General features: G+C 35.6%; 5 protein-coding genes across 7 annotated transcripts in view; 1 reads left to right on the top strand and 4 right to left on the bottom strand.

Moving 5' to 3' along the window:
* The first annotated feature begins 140 nt into the window (after window positions 1-140).
* Window positions 141-2,496, top strand: LOC138131838 (D-2-hydroxyglutarate dehydrogenase, mitochondrial-like). Its single transcript, XM_069049078.1, has 7 exons — window positions 141-546; window positions 615-762; window positions 834-1,031; window positions 1,101-1,294; window positions 1,344-1,799; window positions 1,856-2,021; window positions 2,073-2,496. The coding sequence occupies exons 1-7, from the start codon at window positions 424-426 to the stop codon at window positions 2,321-2,323; spliced, it is 1,536 nt and encodes a 511-aa protein (XP_068905179.1). The 5' UTR covers window positions 141-423; the 3' UTR covers window positions 2,324-2,496.
* On the bottom strand, window positions 2,315-3,594 carry LOC138131841 (UMP-CMP kinase 2, mitochondrial-like). 2 transcript variants are annotated; one of them, XM_069049087.1, is made up of 5 exons: window positions 3,312-3,594; window positions 3,123-3,258; window positions 2,870-3,068; window positions 2,580-2,816; window positions 2,315-2,524 (listed from the first exon to the last, which is right to left on the bottom strand). In XM_069049087.1, the coding sequence occupies exons 1-5, from the start codon at window positions 3,372-3,374 to the stop codon at window positions 2,407-2,409; spliced, it is 753 nt and encodes a 250-aa protein (XP_068905188.1). In that variant the 5' UTR covers window positions 3,375-3,594; the 3' UTR covers window positions 2,315-2,406. The 2 variants fall into 2 exon arrangements, with proteins under 2 accessions (XP_068905188.1, XP_068905189.1); XM_069049088.1 differs by having other exon boundaries at window positions 2,315-2,513.
* A 127-nt stretch (window positions 3,595-3,721) lies between these two features.
* LOC138131840 (SAP30-binding protein) lies at window positions 3,722-4,930 on the bottom strand. Its single transcript, XM_069049086.1, has 2 exons — window positions 4,206-4,930; window positions 3,722-4,123 (listed from the first exon to the last, which is right to left on the bottom strand). The coding sequence occupies exons 1-2, from the start codon at window positions 4,735-4,737 to the stop codon at window positions 3,795-3,797; spliced, it is 861 nt and encodes a 286-aa protein (XP_068905187.1). The 5' UTR covers window positions 4,738-4,930; the 3' UTR covers window positions 3,722-3,794.
* A 668-nt stretch (window positions 4,931-5,598) lies between these two features.
* Window positions 5,599-11,534, bottom strand: LOC138131007 (armadillo repeat-containing protein 2). 2 transcript variants are annotated; one of them, XM_069047757.1, is made up of 12 exons: window positions 11,055-11,534; window positions 10,867-11,005; window positions 9,883-10,175; window positions 9,608-9,835; window positions 9,300-9,547; window positions 7,658-7,760; window positions 7,436-7,608; window positions 7,184-7,380; window positions 6,963-7,131; window positions 6,773-6,910; window positions 6,081-6,723; window positions 5,599-6,021 (listed from the first exon to the last, which is right to left on the bottom strand). In XM_069047757.1, exons 1-12 carry the CDS (start codon window positions 11,176-11,178, stop codon window positions 5,801-5,803), a joined length of 2,676 nt encoding a protein of 891 aa, XP_068903858.1. In that variant the 5' UTR covers window positions 11,179-11,534; the 3' UTR covers window positions 5,599-5,800. The 2 variants fall into 2 exon arrangements, with proteins under 2 accessions (XP_068903858.1, XP_068903857.1); XM_069047756.1 differs by having other exon boundaries at window positions 9,300-9,835.
* A 2,262-nt stretch (window positions 11,535-13,796) lies between these two features.
* Window positions 13,797-24,014, bottom strand: part of LOC138132043 (midasin) — a 69,599-nt gene continuing 59,381 nt past the window's right edge. The window contains exons 21-36 of the mRNA XM_069049371.1: window positions 23,518-24,011; window positions 22,123-22,302; window positions 21,640-22,064; window positions 21,421-21,584; window positions 20,716-21,366; window positions 18,709-18,870; window positions 18,468-18,653; window positions 18,199-18,413; window positions 17,991-18,153; window positions 16,475-17,888; window positions 16,104-16,421; window positions 15,744-16,051; window positions 15,307-15,690; window positions 15,044-15,257; window positions 14,793-14,989; window positions 13,797-14,741 (exon numbers count right to left, since the gene is read on the bottom strand). Coding sequence (XP_068905472.1) covers window positions 13,869-14,741; window positions 14,793-14,989; window positions 15,044-15,257; window positions 15,307-15,690; window positions 15,744-16,051; window positions 16,104-16,421; window positions 16,475-17,888; window positions 17,991-18,153; window positions 18,199-18,413; window positions 18,468-18,653; window positions 18,709-18,870; window positions 20,716-21,366; window positions 21,421-21,584; window positions 21,640-22,064; window positions 22,123-22,302; window positions 23,518-24,011 — 6,348 coding nt within the window. The 3' untranslated portion in view covers window positions 13,797-13,868. The remainder of the gene's footprint in view (window positions 14,742-14,792; window positions 14,990-15,043; window positions 15,258-15,306; window positions 15,691-15,743; window positions 16,052-16,103; window positions 16,422-16,474; window positions 17,889-17,990; window positions 18,154-18,198; window positions 18,414-18,467; window positions 18,654-18,708; window positions 18,871-20,715; window positions 21,367-21,420; window positions 21,585-21,639; window positions 22,065-22,122; window positions 22,303-23,517; window positions 24,012-24,014) is intronic.

Genomic DNA, 24,014 nt, shown 5'->3' with positions numbered 1-24,014 from the left:
CATTATTTAGATACATAGAAAGATAGTGTTTATTTGTGTTAATATACAAATAAATGTATTTACACATGTCTCAGCTACCTTCTGAACCTTGATAAAATTAAGAAACGCCGGAGGTCACTACTTTATTTTGATACCAAGTATTAATGTGATTACAGCTTCGTTATTTTAGTAGTTAGTAATATTAACTAAGACTTATTTCTTGTTGATTTAATCAGAAGCCAATGATTTTAAAAAATATTTAACTCGTCCGTGAATGTTACAAATTCTTCGCCAAACAAAATTTACCGTCTTTTCTAAAGATAAATATTAAATTATTCTTCCACATAATGGTATTAGTATATCTTATCATATGTTGTTTATCATTGTGAATTTAAAAGGTTACAAGTTTAGATTTCAGACAACTTCCAACATTGACTTTGTTTTATGCGCGTAACTTTTAGAAAAATGTTTAAAAATGTGTGCACATTTTTATCGTGTATTAGCTCTGGTAAAAGTGGTGCTCTTACATTAAAAAAATGTCTTCATTCCAAACCAAATTTTACGAAGGTAAAGTAACTAATAACGTACAATAAGTAGGTATGTGTTTGTATGTGATTAACTTTATTACGTTCTAGAATAACTACAACATTATTAGAGGTAACTATAGTCATGTTGAGGAAGAACATCTTTATTATTTCAGAAAATTACTGGGAGAAACTCGCATTGTAACAGATCTGTCGGATCTCGAAAAATATAATGTCGACTGGCACAAATCCTTGCGAGGTATAAAAATTAAAAATTATGATATCGAAAATATGTAAAACCTTCCTGTTGTTAAATATGCATTTTTGTAGGTGGCAGTACAATTGTTTTAAAACCTAAAACCACCGAAGAAGTGTCAAAAATATTGTCCTTTTGTAACAGCAACCGTTTGGCAGTTTGTCCTCAAGGAGGTCATACAGGCGTCGTTGGGGGTGGGACTCCTGTCTTTGATGAAGTCGTCATCTCAACAGAATTAATGAACGAGATCATCAGTTTGGATGAAAAATCGGGTTAGCGGTAGAATTATTTTCTATTTTTTTTAAATGTAAATTACGGTTCGATTATAATAAAGTTTGTAGGCGTTTTGACTTGTCAAGCTGGATGCATCCTGCAGAATGTTGATGAGTATTTGGCCGAGAAAAACTTAGTTTTTCCTTTGGATTTGGGAGCTAAAGGTTCTTGTCATATTGGAGGAAATGTATCCACAAATGCTGGAGGCTTACGTGTTTTAAAATACGGCAATCTTCACGGGAACGTTCTGGGTCTAGAAGTCGTAAGTCAATTTTTAACTCGCTTGGTTTAAAATGCGTAATTCGATAAAGGTTCAAGCTAACGGCGTAATTTTGGATCTGTTAAGTACTCTAAAAAAAGACAATACTGGATACCACTTGAAAAATTTATTCATCGGAGCAGAAGGAACCCTAGGAGTTCTAACGAAGGTGGCAGTTCAATGTAGACAACGTCCAAAATCAGTTCACGTGGCGTTTTTGGGTTTGCAAAATTTCCATCAAGTACTGAAAACTTTCTATAAGTGCAAACAAGATATGGATGAAATTCTTACGGCCTTTGAAGTAATAGACACTCCTACAATGACATTGGTAAACGAAAAACTAGGAATGCAATCTCCTATTGGAGATTACCCTTTTTATGTATTAATTGAAACTAGTGGCAGTAACGAGGAGCATGACCAAGAAAAACTCGATGCATTTTTGAAAAGTTGCTTGCTCAAAAATTTTATATTGAACGGCACTGTTACTGGAGAAGTTGGTAAATTGAAGGTGGGTGAAAAATGAAAATTATTCATTTCTTAGTGGGTATAAATTTATATTTTTAGGCGATTTGGGCTTTGAGGGAAAAAATTCCCCAAGGATTTGCCAAAGACGGTTATGTGTTTATGTATGATATGTCGCTTCCGTTGCATAACTACTACAAATTAGTAGATGACATGAGAGAACACATGGGAAAGTTATCCCATAGAGTATTTGGCTTTGGACATTTAGGTAAAATTTAATTACACAAAATTGTTTTACTGTTATTTATTATTGTTTTAGGTGACGGCAATCTTCATCTCAATATTTCGGTACAAAAATATACTCCAGAAATAGCGAAACACATTGAACCCTTCATTTTTGAGCGGACAGTGCATTACAAAGGGAGCGTAAGCGCGGAACATGGGATGGGGTTCTTGAAATCAAAATACTTGGGTTTGATGAAATCTCAAGAATCTATTAATGTCATGAGAAACATAAAGAAAATGATGGACCCAAATGGAATACTTAATCCGTACAAAACGTTGGGGTAACAATAATCTTTATTTGTTAAAAGTTAAAATTAATAAATCGTTAATAATGTATAACAAGATTGATAAAAAATGTAATTTATTATTCACTGAAATAAGTGATCAATTTTATTTTTGATTTCTGAGATGACTGCTGTGAAACCATTATTAGAGTTGATAAAAATCGCTTCAGGGTTGATCATGTTTCGATAAGCTAAAATTATACTAAACAGTATTTTAATTACATAGTTCTTATAAGATGCTAAAATAGGAGACTTACTTATCTCTGAACTGTGTTGTACTTTTCAACAATTTTTCTTGAGAAGTGCTAACGGTTCGTCTTGAAAGTCTCTGAAGTCTGACATCTTCTGTAACATGCAGAAACAAAACAGCATTGGGTTTTAATAAATCCTGTGGCCACTCATAAAATTTGTCGCCTTCCGGAGGCATGTCCACCTCTTGTGGAAAATCATGAACGGCTTGTGCTATAGCAAAGGCTGCAGTGGAATGCCAGTACCTTGAGTAGATAAATGAATTCTGCAGGAACGAATTTACAAAAGTTATCAGTACCTATCCATCACTACTGGTTGTTGTTTTAGCAATACAGACACTTCTAGAGCTGCAATATAGTTGCCTAATGCGTAATAGGCTGATCTTAATTGTGGGTGATCATCAAATAAGTGACGAATGTGTTTAATAGACTCTGGAGGTGTACACCACTGGACAGCGCGCATCGTTTTAGCTAATCTTTTGGCAGTAGTAGATTTCCCTACCAGATTACATAATTAAATGTTGTCGGCCAATACTGTAAAAAAAGACTTACCGCAACCGTCTAATCCCTCAAGTATTATGAAAGGATGTGTTTTTGTTGTAACACTTTTTTTGTCATTTTCTTTAAATATATTTAATGCATTGCTGTAAATTTGTAATAAAGCATTTACACCTTGCGTATTGTCGCCCTATAACGGCACCAAGGCTCAAAATTTTAATAAAGATTAACAAAAGTACTTACTTTGTAGCTGTTTAAAACATTTAACACTGATTCTACGTTTCTATAAATTGTGGGTGGTGCCATTGCAGTTGAAGACAAAAAATCAACTTACTTTTTTAATTATTAAATGGTTACACTTTGTCTGATGCAATTCACGTCTAAACTGTATTTCGTTTGGGTGGATTCCCAAAGTACGAAGTGTTTCCCCCACGATGTCAACTTGATGACAAATAATTGCTGACACTCTCGTCGATAAAACAGGCATCGTTTGAATAATTTGATAACAATCACGAAAAAATATTTCCATTAAAAATTTTATGAGCATGATATATAATTCAAAACGTTTAATGACAAGGATAATTTAAGCATCAGCTCAATAAGGATGTACAATGTGGCGGGAAAATTTAAATAAACGTAAATAACATGTCATATCAAATGTCAATAAAAAATTGTAATTACAAAATATGCGACAATTAACCATATATTTACATAATATACAGGACATCATGGTCTAGGTTTCTTTGGTAAAGACCCAAATGCAGAAATAACTGTTCCTTTTGTACCTGTTGCACTACTAGTTAATGAAGGTTGAATGAGTCCAGCTGGTTTGATACTTTGTGAACTTAAGGTGTTACCTCCAGGCTGATCCCACTTGCTTTTCCTTTTCTTATTGTCTTCTTCTTGTTTTTTAGTACCTGACACAAACTCAACTTTTGATTTTCTTTCTTTCTCTCTTTTATCCATTTCTACTTTTTGTACTTTTGCTAGTTCTTCATAATATGATTCTTTGTCCCATTTTAAAGGATCATAAATTGTGGGTGGATAATTAGTTCCTAAAAACAGAAACAGATAGTTGTAACTACAAACACACTTTTTAAAGCCTAGCAAGTAGCTGTGACAAAAATGTACACAAACCTAATTCATTAATAGCACAAAATTGGATGAGTTTTTCATAGATGCTTGGATTTCTGAAATCTTTCCTTTTTTGTATAAGAGCATTCATATCCAATTGCTGATTTTGCATCTTCTCATATAATTTACTAATTTTGTCCTGTAAATCAACTGAGCAATGTCCTGGTGGTTCTGGAGGAATTTGTACACCATCCTTGTCAAGTGGTTCACTTTCTTCAGATTTCAAATTTTCATTATCTGTTAACATAATCACTTCATGATGAGGAACAGCATCATCTAGTTCTCCCTCTTCATCAGAGGCTATTGTGTCATCATGATAAGAAACTAACTTGGCTACTTTGGTTGTTACACGTACAGGAGCGGGGCTGCTGGGTCGGGAAGAATTTGTTGATTTATTATCAGATGGAGATCCTGATGGAGTGGTTAAGGTGGCAACACCTTGATTTTCAGAGTTGTCATTGTTTACTTCTTCTTCTTCTCCTTCAGAATCGGTATAAGTAGCTGTTAAAGAAGCCAAAGCAGTACTTTGTGCCATTGATAGAAATTTGGATCTCCGATTCACACTAATTTCTCATCACATAAATTCAACTCCGTTACGTAAATTTATTTGATTCACAATCGTAACATTACTTGTAAAAAATTTCTTTGAAGAGTCAAAAAAACGTTTATAAAACCTTTCCAAACACTATTCGTTGCAGCACCTAACCTCAAACTAAGTAACAAACATATCAAAAAGCAAAATAAGCAAATACAAATCGCCCAGGCATTTGTTGGAACTTTTGCGTTTTTGAATTCTGTGTGTTGGTGAACCTGCATGAAACGAAGATTTAAATGTCAACTAACCTCAATTCTCAATGGTTTTAAAGAAAAAATTAAAAATTACGCATTATTATGGAAGATAAATTTTTTAACAACGATGTGTTGTACATGAAAAACTTAATAGGAAAAAGTGTTTTAGTGGAAACTATTGATAATCGTAATCACGCGGGGTGCGTATATGTGATTGATCCAGTGTACAAAACAATAGTGTTAATAAATAAAGCTACAAATTGTTTGGAATTTCTGCTGCACCATGCAGTCAAGTCCTTTACTATATTGTCAGACGCAAAAAATGAAGATTTTCTTCGAGAATTTAAGAAAACAATCAGCATTGAAGATTCAGCTCAGAAAAAATTAAAGCTTATTAAGTGGTTAAAACATATGTTCATCAACGTTAAAGAAGACGGGAACCTTCTTAGAGTTGAAGATCATTTGGTTATAGACGCTCCATATGGCAAAGATGAGTGCATGTGTGATAATATGATTGTGTTAGAGAGGATTAGGAACATAATAGATTTAATGCCACCTGACTTTGCGTAAGAATGTGTTTAATTACTAAATATCAATTAAAAATCTGTTATATAAGTAACATTATAATTTAAAAAATTTACAAATAACGTACTCGATTATATTGAAAAACAATGAATAAAATATATTTAGGTAATTAAAAAAAAACATTATCTATAAATAGCTTTTCAGCCTTTCTAGTAAATATATAGTTTGTATAAATTGGTAAATATTTAAATGTCGCTAAAAGGATTATGTTTTACTTGCTATATCTACCAAGCGGCAAAACTTAAATTTGTACTTGAATCTCGTTTCTGTGTTGTGGCCGTTTCATTTTCTATGTGTATCTGGTCAAAGGTATCTAAAAAGTATTCAATTTTTTCTAGCAAATTTGTTGCAACACCGGCGAATTCTTCCCAGATTAAATATTCTTGAGTAACATAAATTTCAGCGTCTTCACAGCCTTCCGTTATTCCAAATAATTTCTCCTCGTCTTCGGAACACAAAAAAGTTGATTATGTAATAGTAAAAAATGAATACGTCACATCTTACCCAAGTAGTCTGCCAAAATTACAAGTAACTGTTGAATTTCGTCGTCCGGAATTAATTCGTACAAGTCCATAGTGTCAATGCAGTAATTCCAGATGACCTGGCACACCAACATTGCCAACAACCAATCGTTTTGAGCGAAATTATTCAATATCGCAATCAGTTTAGAAACTCCTCCGTAATTTTTAAACAAGCTTCTCGATTTGTTGTCCGCCATTAAATTGACAAAGACTCCGATCGTTGTTTTGAGTAAAGTCAAATCGACCTTGTCTAATATGTTTACTAAGATCTGAAAAACTTCCGATTCTGCAATGTAATCCCTTGTTATTTTCGAACGGGACAAATTCCCCATAATTCTCATGGACTCAATAACACATTCTTTATTCCGTGACTTGCTGTACTCGGTGATTCCTTCCACAATTTCCACTTGTTTGATGTGGAAAATGTCGTGTTCCATATCTGAAGTGTAGTAGTAGGACAAGTTGTTGAGGGTGCTCAAAATCGACATGACTAGTTCCTCGTTCTTTTTGAAGGGGTTGCTTATCAAAACTTTTAAAAATTCGTCAATTAATAGACTTCCGTAACATTCGTTGACGGCTTTGCCAATCTCAGGATTTATCACAACATTCGCAATTACTCTAATAACCTGTGGAAATTTTTACTTAGTTTAGGAAAGCAAAATTTATATTAAGTACTTTGATCATGACATCTTCCGGATTTCCGTTCTCGATTAATTCGTTGTCAGTTTTTAAGGAACATATTTTTAGTGTTCTTTCTAGATATATTTTCCATAGATTTAGGAGACTATCAACAGATTTTTTTTCATTATAAAACTGAAAACAACGAATCATTGCACGTCCAGAGTCTTAAAATAAAACTATTTACTTTAACTCGAGTGTTGTCGATCTTTGCGACAACATTTCCTAGAGTATAAGCCAATCTGACAATTATTTCTTCGTTTCCTGGATATTTGTCGAATAAATTAATAAAAACCTTGTAAATATCTTTATATTCGGCTAAACTATCGCAGCAGCAGTCGTTCGTTGATATTGTACTAAAATTCTCGATTGACAATCGATTCTTCATTACAATCGAGACCAACTCACCTTAAAATTCTCGATATGTTGCTAATTATATCTAGATCAGCAGAAAAAAAGTCCACGGTTTGACATAGCTGTTGAACTGCTCCGCAAGATATAAATGTTTCGAAAACAGTTTCTTCTGAAACGATATTTCGTAAGGCACCAGTTAATTGGAATAAGGCATGATTGGTTTGTTCCGGCATCGATGTCCTGTCTATTTTCTAAAAATGGAACACGTTAACACGATAACATTTTCCGTTTTGTTGGTGGACAAACAGCGTTATTGATAATTTTGATGTGCAAAACCATCAACTGTAATATCCCTAAGGAGAGAATTTTGTCGAGGAGTTTTGTATTCATTGTTAAAAATTTGACGGATCCGTAGCCGTAGACGCAAGCCTCCGCATCATCTAACGGACTGGAGCGACCCAAAGCGTCCAAAAATAATTCTAGAACATATCATATTGTAACCATGATACAAAAAACATTGATCCTCACCTAAGATATTTTTTTGGAAGAATAAGTAATCGTTTTTGTCGTTCTTCGATACTTTGAATATTAACTTGCATACCCCACTGAGGTTGTTTCCAGTCACTTTAAGCTGAAATTAAACTTTACTTACGATATGCAGCAGTTTTTATAAATTTCAGATTTAATGTTTGGTTTTTTTGAAAATAAAAAAAGTAAAAAGGGTTCGTCACCCGGGAAATACAGGATATTTCATGAATGATAATGAGCCCAGCGGAATTGAAAATGCAACCCACAATACATTTCCAAAATTAACGTGGCTATTTTATTTTAAATATCGTATTATTTTAAAATGAAATTATGAATCCATGACGGATTTGCTTCCAATAATTTTATTTGTCGCAACTGACATTTACGAAAAAGTTAAAATACGACGATTAAAATGTTTTCGAACGATGAGTAAATAGACATAATCGTGATTTATGGCGAATGTAATAAAAATACTTCTGCCGTTGCGCTTTTATGCAGACAATAAACATTTTCCCAAAAACTCTTCGTTTTTTCACAATTTCATTTAACCAAGCGAATGACGTTTGTGTCAAAATTTACAAAACTGCACAGTCAACTATGTTTTATGTTTTTTAAATCAAAATAAACAATTATCCACGTTAACTTTACCAATGTATTGTCGGTTGCATTTTCAATTCCGTCGGGGTCATAATCACTCGTGAAATACCCTGTACATATTACAAATGTATGGAATTTTAAGATTTAAAATTAAAAAAAAATCATCTGCGATTATTGTTTTGTGTCAATTACTGAAATAAAATAAAATTTATAAATCTCAATTCATACATTTACGTGGCGAAATTTATTTACGGATGGTAAACCTTCAATCGCAGTTTGATCGATTGCTCTTTCTATAAATAACTTTTTGTTAATAACGCGGTTGGTGTGAAAAACTATAACTGTTGGATTTTTTTTTAATAAACCAGTTCAGGTTTAACCCCACATTAAAAATAAAATTAATCAAATTCTTGCTTTGAGGCAGTGTTACTCTAGAAATATTTTAGAGAAACGGAATAAGATAACATACTCTGTTGACTTCCTTAACTACACCAACAGTGTTTAAATTAATTTTGTGAAGAGGCTTGTGAAATATTAATCAATAGATAGAAAGTTTTATGCCGTGATAGTGCACGTTTGTCGACTTTACAAGAACTGTAATTACCAAGATAACAAAGGAAAGGATTTATTACGTTCGTCGGAATCAAATTTGGGTTTGAAGATGATTATTAGAATTAAAATTTTACATACGCCTTCATTCTTAGTTATCTTTTTGATTTGAAAACAGCTTTGCTGACGGTTTCACTAAATTTCCATTAACATTTCTCCCATCTCGTTTTATTCATTTATTGCAAACGTAGGCGACAAAAACCTCCATATAAGACAAAGCTCTTTTTTAAAGAAGCTGAAAGGATCGGCATTTTTTTTTAACTTTTACGCAATTATAACAGCAGGTAGGTACCTACTGCTTGCACCGCTGTCGTATAGTTTAAGATAAAATTTTACACCTCTACTATTTAATGGCGGTTAGATGGTAAAAGTGTAAATTTTCATGGCTCGACTTAATTAAAAGAAATCAAGCTGAACAAAAGTAGCCATTACGTACCGCCAAGATGACTCTCGCAATGTTCAGCAGAAGCTTTTCGTTTTGCGACTCCACATATTTGTACAAAGCTTTCAGGATGTGAATCTTCATTTTAGAGCCAACCTTCGTCGCGAGTAGATTTTCTTTTTCCATGCACTGATACAGTTCGTCCAGCAGATCGATAACCAGGCTTTCGTTATCCACTCTGGTACTCTCGTAATTCAATTCGTTAATAATGTCATCAACATTTCTTTCCTTACTCTCCGCAGCTAAAATGGAATTTTGTACTTTATTTCTACCCCGCGGACTTAGCTCCCTATTCAAGTAACCTGTCCGGACAAAGAGCGTTTCTGAATTTTCAATAATGTGTCTGTTATCGAATATTTTATTTAAGTTTTGCGGACCCAAAAGGAGACACTGAGAGAGGTTCTTGTGTTTGGTGGAGGACCGACCGAACGGCGATTCCAAATTATCGAAGTCCGTTCTTTCTTGCGGAGAACTGAAGGCTTTTCGCGGCTCGGCGTTCTTCGGTTCGGGGGATTCCCGTTCTTCGGGCACTAGCAACAACCCTAAGATTACGTCGTCAAACGGGGATTAAACTCACGGTTGTCCAGAGAGGATGTGTTTTTGAAAACTTTGCGCTTTTGCAGAGGTCTCAAGTGGTCGAGCGAGGGCAACTTGACTTTGTTCAAGGAGAGTTCTTTGACTCCGATGTTGAAAATTTTGTTGTCGTTGATTTCTGATAAGGAATTCGAACGTTGTTTTACGAGGCCGGACTTGGGGGTGGTTTTTGTCGTGCTGGTTTTTGCGGTTGACGTCAGCATGTGGGGGCTCAGGATCATGTTGGAGTCCGGCACACCAACCGGAATGTCCGCCTCATTTTGTAGATATCGTAGGCTAAAAATAGTCGAGAGCTGTCTCAAGTGTTGGAAAAGAGGAAATAAAATTAAGCTTAAATGTGGAAAAACAAAAAAACTCATCGAGCAAAATCGATAATTCCTGCTGCAAAACGACAAATATCCGTTCATTTTTTATGGAGAGACCGCAAATTTGATAGGAATCAGCGAAATGTATAATGGGAATTGATGATGGAGATATATTCAAATGCTTGTGAAAAGTCAAGGTTATTCAAAGAACTTCGTATTGATTTGTTCAAACCTTAACAAATTAGCAACACGTGGCTTGTTATGATGTACGACAATTTCAGGAACATCAATTAATGTGTTTACTATACAGCAATAATTCAAAGTTTTTATGTTTTTGTTTTCCTGAAATTCATTTCAGGTTTTAACGACGCATAAAAACTTTACTGAAAATTCGTCCACTTTTGCAGTACGTTCATTTCACAAATGCGTTAACGTAATTAAGCTTTCCAAACAAATTTCAAAAAACCCCATCCTGAACTGCGGTCTCAAAATCGATTCGCACACATTCCCAGAAAGACAAAACACCGACCTTCGTCGTATTTCCGGCGAAGCGAATTAAAGTAAACACTTCTTTGCACTCGTTTTATTGATCGGCAAATCAAAGTCTATTTTAAAATTCCACCGTATCCTATTCTAAGAGTTCCAATTGCTGATAATCTTACCTGAACGAACTAGGAGGTCTGTTTGATTTGGTCTTTTTTCCGAAAAGGAGCCTCTCCTTGTTTCTCGGAGTGAAAGGTCTTTGAGTCTGTAGGGGCTTGATGGGAGTCGAAATAAAAGAACTCTCTGCCATTTGTGATTCTATAAATCTATATTGAAAACAATTTCGAAAAATAAATATCATTTGTACCTCTTATAGCAAGTCGAGCCTCGTTTATGATTTCCGCACTGGTTTTTCTTGGTGGAGGTTCGTAAAAAGGCAAAGACACTTTACTGATGCCCCCGAGTTTTATTTCATCACTTTTTGGGTCCATCTTCTCTTAACATTTTACTCGGGAGTAAGGTTTTTGGAGGGGCGTCTGTGTGTAGTAGCGCAAGTGGTTGTTTAGTGTAGGGTTCTTGGGTGTAAACTGCGACTTTTCCAGTGGAAACGGTCGACTAACGAGAATAGTACGAATATTGATTATTTCATGGAATCAGAAATGTTCTAGACATGCAACGGATGAACGCGAAAGAATCAATAATGAGAAGAGAAAATGTTTCATACAAACTACTAAAATGTCATTGACACTGTTTAATAACCATTTCTGTGGTCAGAAAGATGTTAATTTGTCAGTTGTGACATTAGTAGGTTACGCGAGTGACAGGATATAGTCACGGATTGGATATTTTATTTTGTTTGTTTGCCCTGCTTATGACTTCGACTTATTGAATTCTGGAAGATCACGTCTTAAAGAGTGGACTAGGAAAAATAAATGTGATTTAACCTTCGATAGAGATTTGTAACTTTGGGTCCTGAAAGGTTTCATTTTTATTGTTTTTATTTATCCAAATGTAGATATTCAGCCATAGATTCCGACACAGCTAATATTTTACTCGAATGCAAAATTTTTATTTTTTTGAATAAAACTATGTACTTATTTGTATCTGTTATAAGTTAATTTTACTTCTTTGCAAAGAAAAAATATATTTTTTTAAATAATTCATGTATAAAAAATTCTTCTGAACATTGAAGATTAATACCCCTAAAAGTTATGTCTAGTATATAGTTACTAAATTTTAATAAAGTAAAAAGTAGAAATATATTAGTTTAACACTTAAATTTTGTATTTTCAAAATTTATTTGTTTTTATTTATTGTAGATAATTCAAGAAAAAAGGGAAGTGCTACATCAACTAAAGAGATTATAGACTTCTTTCTGTCTGACACTTATTGCGAAAAATCTTGAAATCCCAGAGTTGAAAAAGATTTCAACTATGACTAAAAAAAATCGAGGGGGTCTTTATTTTTTGATACCTTACTTTGGTTGACCTTCGATAAATGACAAAAATGAACTTTAGTTTACTCTTAATGATTGTGAAAAATTAAAAATTCGAAAAACGAAATTGGTTTGTTTGAAGTTATAATAGATTGTTATTTTTTTTTTGTACGTATTTACCTGTCATTTTCATTCTTCTATGCTTGAAAAGTGAAACATATCACTATCAGGATTACATAAAAGTAAAGAGGTCTTTGCCTTTTTGACGCCTGTTACTTTCAGTTGGCACTTGACAGATGAAGTGATCTTCAGAATAGGATTTTTTGGCGCCTGTTACTTTAGTTGTAGTTAGTTAAATTAAAACTAAAGAAATATAAAGAATTCATTGCGAATAATGTATTTGAGAAAGTTTCTTCTTAATTTTTTTTTGAACAATATGCAATTGTTTATTCCATGTTTTCAACTTGTTTACATCTTCCCAGGAATTGTTGTATGCTCGTCTCTGCAATTCTGAACTTTTTTTAGATTGGTATTAATGATAAGGCACACCTGCAATTTTCATGTCTTTCCGCACTCATTGAAATTTTTTACACTATGTTTTTCAGATGATGTGGTAATAATTACAATGTAGAATAAAAAATGTAAGCTAGAAGAATATTTCCTTAGCCACTGGCGAATCCTGCGACAGTTAATTATTAAAGACTTGACAAATCTTTATTTATTACTCAGGAGCAGCACGAGATATTTCAGTACACCTTTTGTATACAAAAATGCGGCAACTTTCAGGGATTTCGCCGTTCCTGTGCGGTTGCACCTCCACATTGCCCCAGGTTAATGCTTAAAAACCTGTACTGTTCCTATTTTTCCAGTATACTTTTTTAGTGACTTGTACACTGTATGTTGCATGTATTTCATGCATTATTTATAGGTGATCCAATACCTGTCCATTTGGACTATGTAAAAATGCCCATTATGATATTATGTAATTGACCTGAATCTAGGTACATAGTTCTAAAGTATTGGTCATAAAAAATGTAGATTTTATTTATTATTGATTATAAACTGATTCATCAAATTCTCTTGGTAATAAATCTAGGATGTTCTACTTGGAAACAACAAAAAAAAGTACCAACGTTAAAAGTAAATTTTTTTACAAAAGGACTAAATGGATTTTCGGGTGTTGCTTACATCTCCTTCTTATGAAACTGTTGAGACGAACAAAATATCGTCATTTCAAAACTTTTTACGCATCGACGTTTTCCGGAAACTTTAAAACTTTTTATGACGTATTTCAACTTTCCCTGATGCTATTGTGGGAAATTTTAAAATTATTTCCGTGTCAAATCAATTCGTTCTATCGAAACGGCTTTCCAAACTGGAAACATTGTTTACGTTATGCATTGAAAAAAATATATCCGAATCGATAAATAGCTAGTTCCCATTTTCCCACAAACCTACATTTTATCTGTTTTGTTAGTCTGTGACACACACATTATCAGCTAATGTCCGGTGGTTTGAAACGACGAAATATGCAAAATTAATTGGAATCATATATTCAATAACGCTGAACAAATTGGGTCGCGTTCCAAATTAGGTTAACAGTAGTTCGTAAATATTTGATACCATTATTTGAAAATCAATTTAATAAGCCGCTGGTATGAAATAAAACGAAGCTTCATAAATCGTACATTTTTATTTTTCAAACTACATCTGTAAATATAAAAATTAATAAATTTACAAAAGAAATTATTGCTTATCTAGATTTGAAACAACTTCAAACCATTGTCTCAAGGCGTCGCTCAAGACATTTGGAAGTGAATTTATGTCCCTTAAAATGATATAAAACGAAAATGGAAATACGTCCATGTAGTTCTGTATGCCTAACAACTTTCCATCTTTAAAAGTAGGCATTCGAATGTCCAAAATCGAATTTTTATTTTCCGGGTTGTCAATTATGACAAACACCATGAATATATTGGCCAATTTGGCTCTCCTCACAGCCTGTCTGACTATAGTTTCTCCTTCAGAGAACACGCCTCTACCGTCGCTAACAATAATTAACAGCTTGGCATTCAGAGCGGAAGACTGCACTTGTGACTGCGTAAACATTTCGGTAACGAAATCCACCAATTTAGCAACGCAAGTTTTATTTTGATCAAACTTAAACTTCTGTAACAATTTTACGCCACTTTTGTCGGTGAACTGATCGGTTAGTTTGTGCACAATCTGGGTATTTTCGCCAAAACTGACGACAGATAGTTGGCCACTCTCCAGCAAGGACAGTGCTTTGGAAATCAGAGCGACGCTCTCGAATGCGAGCTCTTTCGAATGATTGTCTGCCATCGAAGACGAATCGTCAATGGCGAGTGCTACCTGATAATCTCTTTTCGAGGGTTTGGTGCGCCGCAACCATATTTTATCTTTTCGAAATTGTGACGCTATGTATGGGATGACTTTTCTCATGTTTATTCGGCGACCTGTCCGGAAGTCTCCTTTGAGGCGGCTCGCTTGCGTGGGCTCGAGGACGAGGCGAAGCTGCTCCGAAAGGTCTTGGGCCAGAGATGTCATCACGGACGATATTTTCTGCCACGCTCGGTCAGCTTCATTATCCGAAGGTACCTACAATGGCATAACGTTTGACTCCGATCAACATTTTTTTTTAAGCCGTACCTCAGTCCAAGCCGATAATTGTTTTTCTACTTCCGAACGCAAAGAAGTCATTTCTTCGTTTGTCAACCTAACAGCTGACATATTTTTCAATTCATCATATAAGGTATGGTATGACGTATCCATCCCTCGAGGAACGTCAACCGTTTCGACGATATCACCATCAACGTCAACCTCTTGAATTTCTTCAAGGATGTCACCTAAACAAAATATTAATAATACCAATGCTACGACGCTCAACACGTTACTCGTACCTTCGGGATGTTGTTTCTTCTCCCCTTTATTTTTCTTCGATTCTGTTTTCTCCGATTTCTGGACTGGAGTGTCCACAGCTTCAACTTTTTCTTCTTCCTCATCGGGCGGTACGTTCTCAGACGACTCTGTAGCTTCTTCACCATTTTCTTCTTCCAAATTAGGTGTTTCATGTTTTTGAGACTCTGCCTGTTCTTTTGTAGCAACATCCAAAACCTGCAACAAAAATATAACAAAACACCAATAACTTTCAACGAACGCTCACCTGAGTTGAAGATTCCTTCGCTTCCTTAATATGTTTGTACATTTCTGCTTCTTCATTTTCGTTTTCATCCGGTTCCTCTCCTTCATCGCCACTATCTTCATTTTTTGTGTCTACGGTTTTTAACTTCTTCTTAATCGGCTCGTTAACATCACCCAGACTTCTCTGCGCGTCTGAATCCCCAGGCTTTTGTTTCTTTTTGAACTCTTCTTCTCTTTGTCTCTTTGTGCTTTTCATTTCTTGAGATGCGCTAGTTTGCGCAGCATGGCCCGTTGAACTTTCTTCCATTTGCGACTGCCCCACCCCCTCTTTATCTGGTTTGTCTTCTTGGCACAGTTCCTCGATCGGTTGATTGGATTTTTGGTTTTCGGCACGATTGGGAACAGTCTAAAGTTCGAAATGTCACTTTTTCCACAAACAATCGCAAATCATTTCCTCACCTTATCAGTGGCGTCGGCATTGTCAACTTCCATCGCTTCCACATTGTCTTCATTGGTTTGCGTTTGATCCATTCCTGACTCTTCCGGTTGTTCCGTTTCATTCTCGTCACTTTCTTCACCTTTCGTATCGTCAGTGATTTCGTCACGTTTTTCTTTATTCACCTCTTCGTCATTTCCTTCCTCTTCATCATCAATATCGTTCTGATTCTTAACAACATCCTCATCATCGCTGCTATAATCGTTCTCCGGAACATCTTTATTCTCATCTTCCCCACCATCTTTTTCCTTATTTTCAAAAGGATTGTCCTCTGAAATAACAATCAACATCATTATTGACATCATCTTAGACCATACATTTACCTTTCATTGCATCAACATCAAACGGATTTTCTTCATTCTGATTTTCATTGTCCGGTTCCTGACCTTCATCTAACTGAAGGTCGTCTGGTAAATCCATGGGCTCTGGTTCTGGCAATTCTGGCTGATTGCCATGGTAAGGATCAGTCTGCTCATCGTCGTACTCCGGCTCTTCCATTTCGTTAATTTCTTTCTTACTCTCTTCTTTCTCATTCGGCGAATCCTTATCCGGTTTGTTTTCCTCTTTTTTAGACTTATCGTCTTTAGCTCCCAATTCTTGCTCACCTTCTCTTTCTCCATCACCACGTTCTTCTTTTTCGTCTGAACAAATACACCAATTAACGCATCCTGTATCTAGTTTAAACAACAATTACCTTCATTCACGTTGTCCTCATTATTTTCGTCATCCGATCCGAAAGTTTCTTTGTCTTGTTTGTTCGCATCCTTCTCGGTCTCTCCTATTTGTTCGTCCGCGTCCGAATTTGAATCGTCATCATCATCATCTTCACCTTCTTTCGGTTCGACGTCTTGCAATTTACTGTCAAAATCTTCACTCATTTCGATGCCTTTTTCTTCTTCTTTGCAATCTTTATCATCTTCTTTCTCTTTATCTTGACCAGCAGGTTGCGCGTCGTCTAACTGATCCTCAGATTCAATTCTATCCGACACATCTCTTTCACCTTGTCCTTCGCCCAGTCCCAAACCATCTGACGGTTTACCGGTACCTTCTTCTGAATCATCTACCAGTTCGGGAGGCACGCAAAAACCTTTCGAAGCCAAATCAATGAATATATTTAGAAGAACAGAGTTCATCTTGCATATGATTCGGTACGTCGAGACTTGCTGAGTTAAGAAGTATTGATGGTAGAGAATGATCTGTTCGAGGAGAGGTATCACGTAAGAAATTAACGTTTTGGGTTCTTCCAGCTGATCTGGAGGTATAACGAACAAGCACTCCGCTATTTCGTGACACAAATTCAATATTGTCGCTATCGACAACTCCTTGAAGTCGTTTTCGAGGTTCTCTGCTATTAAAATTTTTAAATGTTCCTCTTCGACTTGCGTATCCCCGCTGTCTTCGAGGGAAACGTCGCTAGTCTGACCCAAATACTTCCTATGGATGGCTTCAATGACTTGCGATATCTTGTCTGATAGTGTGTCGGCAAGATTGTGTAGTTTATTTACTGGCGCTTCAACGTTAAAGTCAGCATTAAAATCCTCATTCATTGTTATTTTCGCTTCATCAATTTCAGACATTAACCACGAAAAACTTTCCGTGAGATGAATTCGCCCAAAGATAGATATAAGTGTCTCCACATTCGCTTTAATACCATCTAATTTAGATTCAATGGAGTTCGAATCCGAGAGGGGGATGAATTTTAATTTGATAACATTAAACTCGAAGTCTGGAATATCTCCTTTGCTCTTTTCTAGATCGACTGTGAGTTTATTTGCCGCATTTAATATTTCTTTTATTAAATTGTTGGCCTTGTTCCATAAAGAATCGTATTTGTACTGGATAAATTGCAAGGGTTCCGGTTTAAGAATAACAATTTCACTTGTTTCGCTGCTGGTGAAATTTTCTTCGGGACACGTATTCAAAATGATCTGTGCGTGGCTCATAACGACGTGAATGTTTTTCATCATCATTTGAATCTTTTCGGCTGTTGCCGACGATAAAAATTGCTTTCCCTCGCACAGTTTCGTCATTTGGGTGGCGTAGTGTCGCAAGTAATAAAATAAAGTGCTGCTTTCGGTCAGTTGAGATTTATGCTTCTGGGCAAGCGTCTGTTGGGAGGAATTTTAACGTTTATTGATTACGGTTATTGCAGTTTTCCTCGTGAAGTTAGTTAAGTGGTGGCGTAGGTGGCGCACGGATTAGAGACTTACCAGCAAATTCGACGAAAATCCTCTGCATCTAGCCGCGTTTTGTTGGCCTAAATCTGGAGCGGGCGCTTTCAGGGCCGTGTCCAGGACGTCCGCTCTCATCGACGACTTCAAATAATACATCTCGCAACTGTCCCAAATTGTCAGAATTTTTTCCGCCTTTCGACTGAAAAACTACTTAGAGAAGTGCTAATACGAGTTTCGGACCCACCTGTAATTGATGTGACTGAAATTGGCGCCGATGTCGACCGGTTTTAGCAAAAACTCTTCCGTCGCTGTCTTTAATTTCGTCTCGATAATTCCGGTCCGGAAAGAGAGTCCAATCTTCGACAACGTCTTGAATAAATCGGCCAGCGCTCTGTGTTTCTGATGCAAAATGCTCTTCGCCAGCGACTTTTGCTTTTCCTTGGGCAAAGTCGTGTCCACCTGTTTTGAAAATTTTTAACGTTCAACTTGTTTTCAGTTTAGAAATCGATTTACCTCTAAGCCTTGCAGATGGCTGCTCGTCTCGATTATTTGCGTCACGAAATTGTCCAAAGTTTGGATCAGCTTCGGATATTTCATCGCCGAGATCGAGTCTTTACACGATTTGCGCGTTTCGGTGAAATATGTGTCTATTTTGTTTAAGAGTTGTGGATAACGTTTTGAACTTTTGGGGCTTAATTTCTGTAAATTACCAAACTTTAGCGGCGATTCGAAAAAGATTTCCTTAAAAAACTACCTTTTTAAATGATTCCTTGGCGACGTAATTCGAGGGATCTGAAGTGTAATGATAAGTCTTCACTACATTCCTCTGCGGTCTGTCCCAAATACCGACATTTTCAATTTTGCCGGAACTACTTGTGTTGACCAAATACGTCGACACTGGTTGATTTAGTACATCCTAAAGTCATAAAAGCGAAACGTCAATATTTGCCAAAGTAATTTTTTCCTTTTATAAAAAAAGAGTTTATTTTAGAAAAGGTACCGAGTGATCAACATCGGATGAAACTTTTGAAGTAAGTTGGCACACCTGAGTAGTTGGTAAAACGAAATTTGAAACTACATTTTAGGTTAACCATAAATGCCAAAATTGCCAAACGAAAAGTCTAGAAGTCATTTTATCATGGCATTATAACCAGTATGGTGGGTATAACAGGGCATCGTTTATTGTCAATAAATAAATATTAGTAATAATTTTAATACATAATGTACATAACAATGTTAACTGAATATATTTTAATTTATATATTTAATAATTTATATACATATTTAAATTTTTGCATCAGAATGTGGCTAATGGCGTATAAAATCAATATCTGCAATCCATTTCGCAAAATGTTTGATAGTTTTTGAATGAAATCGATTTTAATGGAAAAATTGCTTTTATTGGTACTCGTTGACTTTTAGTGTTGTAAATTTTCTTTAACAATGACTACCCTGTAAAACTGACCTGCTTAGGCGAGTTTGTTCAATTTTACGAATAGAGTTGTAAAGGACCCACTGCGGTGGCAATAAAGATCCCCTAAAATTAATTTAACCTCGTAAAATTGTGTGAAAATAGCTGAGTGTGCATATGCCACAAGGTTGAATAAATTAAACAACTAATAATTGAGAAAATGCCAAAATTTGACCTACTTAACTTATAAATTTCATTTTTCGATATTATGTGCCTTATGAATAATAAATTAGGTCTGCAAAATATGAAAACGGAATTATAACTTTTAAGGTCAATTTTGCTACCGGCGGTAAAAGATGAATCACCCTGTAAACCACAAATGATGTCCAAATGTGTATAATAGTTATTTACACAATTAGTGGGATAAAAGCAATATTACAGGACTCGAGTGTGAAGATTGCAGATGACGAGAGCGTTAGCCCGAGTTCATCTGTAATCACACGAGTTTCCTGTAATATGCTTTAGCCCACGTGTTATGTACAAAATTTTATCTAAGACCGCCCCGAATTAAAAAAAAAGGTAAATCTTATTTATTTCCGCCAGTTTCATTACACCACTCAGTGGAATAATAACTTACTTATCCCACTGAGTGGGGTAATGAAGCTCACTTATCCCACTGAGTGGAGTAGTGAAATGCGTCCGGTAATGAAGTTCCTTATTCCACTCAAATGAGTGGGATAAGTGTCATTTATCCCACGGGATTAGATAAAGGTGTTTTTTTTTACATTTGGCTTAAAAACACTGCAGAATGCAGATTAAAAACACAAACAACGCAAAAAGTGAGGTTAGATGAACCACTCGTCTTAAAAGACTGGATATTAAAAAAACACGTAAAAAGTGATCAGAGTTGTAATCCGGTGCGTTTCATAATCGACTCTTCAACGCCAAATTAAAAAAAAAAACATCCGTTACAAATAATGTTTCTGCGTTTTATATTATTGAACATATTTACAAGCATTTCAAGGTAACTGCTTTTTGTGTGGCTTTCTCTAATTTTCTCAAGATATGGATTCGATCTCTAAAAACAATTTTTAAATAGGTTTAAAGCTGTTTAACTCTACAAAATAATTTAAAAAAGTCACTGGATTGTCAACCGAAAAAAATTTCACTTAATTATGATCACTCGGTACATTTAAGGGGGTTGCGTGAAACGTTCCGATATGTTAGTAAAGGCGACAGATAAATCGTTACCAAATTGGGTTAGTATCGGATGCAAACGTGCTCTTTGAAATCTGTCCTTTTATCAAGACAATTAGTTTCAGCAAATTTCCGCTTAAATTGTTCACTTACCTGAAATTCCCTGACGTACTTGTGCAGAGTCTTGTGAGACTTGTCGACTGTTTCCTTGATGGCCCAATAATTGATGTCTTTCCATCTGACGATCTTAACGTAGTCCTTAAGTTTCTTCTCTATCGGAGCCCTCAAATCTTTTATTTTGTTGGAGACAGTTAGACTAAATTGTTGGAAGTAATTGTACACATTCCACAATATGCTAATAAATGCTTTGGATTTTTCTGTGCGTTTTAAATGTACAGCATGACAATGGAATGCGTGTAGCAGATTCAATCTATTTTGGTATTCGGCCAAATTTGACTTCGTGACGTAATTCTGAAGTGCCTCGATTAATTCAATATCGGCGAATTTTTCTTCTGTGGTGAACTGTTCCATTATATTGTACAAATAAAGCCACCATTTGTATGTGGAATCGTTTAACTTTCTGAATGTACTGTTCAGTAAACCTTTCCAAACTTTCAGTTCCATCTTCCTCCACGTAATTATCTGTTGAGTTATATTTTGCTCAAATTGGTTCAAACTGACACCAGAATGGGCAACCTCTTCCCATTCGTGGCATTTGCTGAGGAGAATCTCGAAACCCGTTAGAAATCTTGACAATGGACTAGTTATGTCGAAATTGTAAATTCTGTCGATCACGGTTTTGATCTAAAATGTAAAGAATTTAGCAATTATCGCAGAACTTGAAATTTTATTAAGTACCGTATTGAGAGTCGGATGGTCAGGCCATTCAGCCAACAACTCTCCAATGCGTAATTTTAATTCTTCGAGTATGTGAAAAGACGATTTCACTTCCTCTACGTTGGAATCTTTATAAAAGTCCGACCGTTCATTATGCAGAATTTTTATTGGCGACGGATGCTCAACTGAAAATTTAACGTCATTGCGAATTCATTACGGGAGAGTAAAGAGAATGTTCACCTAAATTATTCGCATCTCCGTAGTTCTGTACGAAGGCAAGTAAGATACTAACACTCTCTATCAATTCTTTATCCAGTCGGTAGTCCAGATACGGTAAAACTTTATTGCAAATTTGTTTAAATAATTCGTACTTTTCCATCAACGGACGGACGAAGTTCGGCACGGCATTTTTATTTCTCTCCGGATTTAACCATTCGGTTTTAGTGAAACTTTGGACCAGCATCAAATGCAAATTAACAACGAATTTGATATCATCGTGTGAGATTACACCAGCAAATTTGTTATCAGCTGATTGGGGCGCGAGATCGTCGCCTAAATTAGTAGCCCTCTGCATATCTGCAAAATCTCGTTCATGATAATTTGGGAACAGTTCTTTCAGCTCATCCTCGATTTGTTCCGTCTCGGTCTTATCGTCGCATTTTATCCTATGAATTTGTTACATGTATGAGCAAGAAGTGGCGAAGAAAAAAAATCTAAATTTACCTAGTCTTGTAAAGAGAGTCGGCTTCTTTTTCCGCAAGTTCCCGATTTTTCTCTTGCTCGTTCCACGAATTTACGAAAGCTTTGACGAAGTTTTCGAAATGCGCAAAATTTAATGTCGCAGATGCACTAGCTTCTAGCACGCAGTTATTGAAGCTTTCTTCAATTCCACATTTCAATAATCTAAAATAAAGTCAGTTCATCATTTGTCGTCTGTCCCGTAAATTTGTTTCTTTCGAACAAGACCTGTAAGACTTCCGGTTTAACCAAAAATGATCCCAACTTTGTTAGTTTACGTGGAGCTCCCTATAGGGACGTCTCGTTAAGTCTGAAACTTTAATACACGTTTCCTTACGTGACAATAGGACGTAAACCATTTTTGAGCTATTACTCTCTAGTTAAATAGACAGTTTCGCAAAGAATTTTGTTGTACTTAAAGTTTGTGGTTTCCGCTGAATTTATTTTTTGCAAGAATCTATTTTTTAAGGATTAAGTATTATAAAATTACTAGAAATAATATATCAATTACGCGTTAAATTTTAAATCACATACAAAAAAGCAGTATACATGATGTTTAAAAAAAATCCAAGTCTTTACCCATGCTTTTTTTAACAAGACTGGAAGCCTCTCAAAGAGCTTCTTCGTACTTTTGCCGCTCTAGAGCATATTGTGGTACCAAATAGAAAAACAGAGGTTATGTAAGTCCATTAATGACAGGTTTTTCGTTATTTACAATAAAAAGGATTTTTTGTTAGGTACAGGATACCCAACACTTGCCATATTTTATTTCACTTTAATCCGACGCTAAGATTGAATAATTTGACATTTTAGTGTTGACATCTGATTTGACAGCTTCAACGGCCCCCGACATAGTTCGACATAATAAAATTATAGAGCCGCACAATTCCACAGGATTCTTGATATACGTTCTTTTATAGAAATTTTGTATAATTACGTAACTAAGTGAAGAGGTTTTTTTATTGACCGCTAGGAGAGCATACTTACGCTACGGTTTACTGGTGGCAAATTTCACAACCAACTACGATGTAAAACATTTATAATAACTCGGTATATTAAATTGTAAATGATGATTTAATAAACGACATATTTTAAGTGGAAGGATGTAGTTATTCATTTAAATCATTCAAACCTTCATCCCAGCTTTACATTATTCCGAACAAATTTTTTTTCATGTAGGAGTGTCGTCTTGTCTCGGGTTCCTTTATTTAAAATATCAAAGTTGGGGTCACTTTTCAATGAAGAAAGTAGGAACCGTCGCCTTAATCTGTTTTTCAACAAAGCATTTTAATTTGATAACAAATAAAGGACCTGATCTTATCCCTGTCGCGTACAAAGAAGTCTGCTGGAAAGCTTTACTGGAGTGTATAAACAACTAACCTTAGAATCTCTTTCTTGTTAATGTTCGGGCGCTCTTCATCCTCGAGGATATGGCTAATGAAGTTGTGGAGGCGGGGGTCTGAATAAGATTCCGTTAGAAATTCGTAACGCATATGTTCGCGGTCAAGCCTCGGCATTCCGACCAAACTGAGAAGTTCTTGCTGCACGTTAACTCCGAACTTTTTGTATTCGTGTCGTAACAGGAGTTTCCTTAACAGCTGCAAATTTGATTTGAGACCGTACACGAACTCGCTCACATTACTTAAAAGAGGCTCGATAACATCAGGATAAGAAGGACTATATTTGGACCATTCGCAAATGAGATTTGCGAAACTGGAAGCCGCAGACTCGTACTGTTTTAAAATTCGGCGAGAATCCTCCGGGCAAAAACCGGAGTCGGCTTTGATTAAATCCTTGATCGACTTATCCAGACGCCGAATAATCTCGTCTATGTACTGGCAAGATAAAATCGTGGAGAAACCGTGATTCACCGCCTG

This window comes from Tenebrio molitor, chromosome 5 (assembly GCF_963966145.1).
Source record: "Tenebrio molitor chromosome 5, icTenMoli1.1, whole genome shotgun sequence".
In the NCBI taxonomy this organism is placed as follows: domain Eukaryota; kingdom Metazoa; phylum Arthropoda; class Insecta; order Coleoptera; family Tenebrionidae; genus Tenebrio; species Tenebrio molitor.
Note: the sequence above shows the minus strand (reverse complement) of the source record. Positions and strands in the feature narration are given on the sequence as shown.

Coding starts and splice junctions, on each gene's coding strand:
- LOC138131838 (XM_069049078.1), top strand. CDS start 424: ATGCGCGTAACTTTTAGAAAAATGTTTAAAAATGTGTGCACATTTTTA. Junction 1,032..1,100: donor CAGTTTGGATGAAAAATCGG/GTTAGCGGTAGA, acceptor TAAAGTTTGTAG/GCGTTTTGACTTGTCAAGCT. Junction 2,022..2,072: donor ATTTGGCTTTGGACATTTAG/GTAAAATTTAAT, acceptor TTATTGTTTTAG/GTGACGGCAATCTTCATCTC.
- LOC138131841 (XM_069049087.1), bottom strand. CDS start 3,374: ATGGCACCACCCACAATTTATAGAAACGTAGAATCAGTGTTAAATGTT. Junction 3,259..3,311: donor ATGTTTTAAACAGCTACAAA/GTAAGTACTTTT, acceptor GTGCCGTTATAG/GGCGACAATACGCAAGGTGT. Junction 2,817..2,869: donor CAACCAGTAGTGATGGATAG/GTACTGATAACT, acceptor TATCTACTCAAG/GTACTGGCATTCCACTGCAG.
- LOC138131840 (XM_069049086.1), bottom strand. CDS start 4,737: ATGGCACAAAGTACTGCTTTGGCTTCTTTAACAGCTACTTATACCGAT. Junction 4,124..4,205: donor TTGTGCTATTAATGAATTAG/GTTTGTGTACAT, acceptor TTCTGTTTTTAG/GAACTAATTATCCACCCACA.
- LOC138131007 (XM_069047756.1), bottom strand. CDS start 11,178: ATGGACCCAAAAAGTGATGAAATAAAACTCGGGGGCATCAGTAAAGTG. Junction 7,381..7,435: donor TCAAAATTATCAATAACGCT/GTTTGTCCACCA, acceptor TTCCATTTTTAG/AAAATAGACAGGACATCGAT. Junction 6,911..6,962: donor TCGACAACACTCGAGTTAAA/GTAAATAGTTTT, acceptor CGTTGTTTTCAG/TTTTATAATGAAAAAAAATC.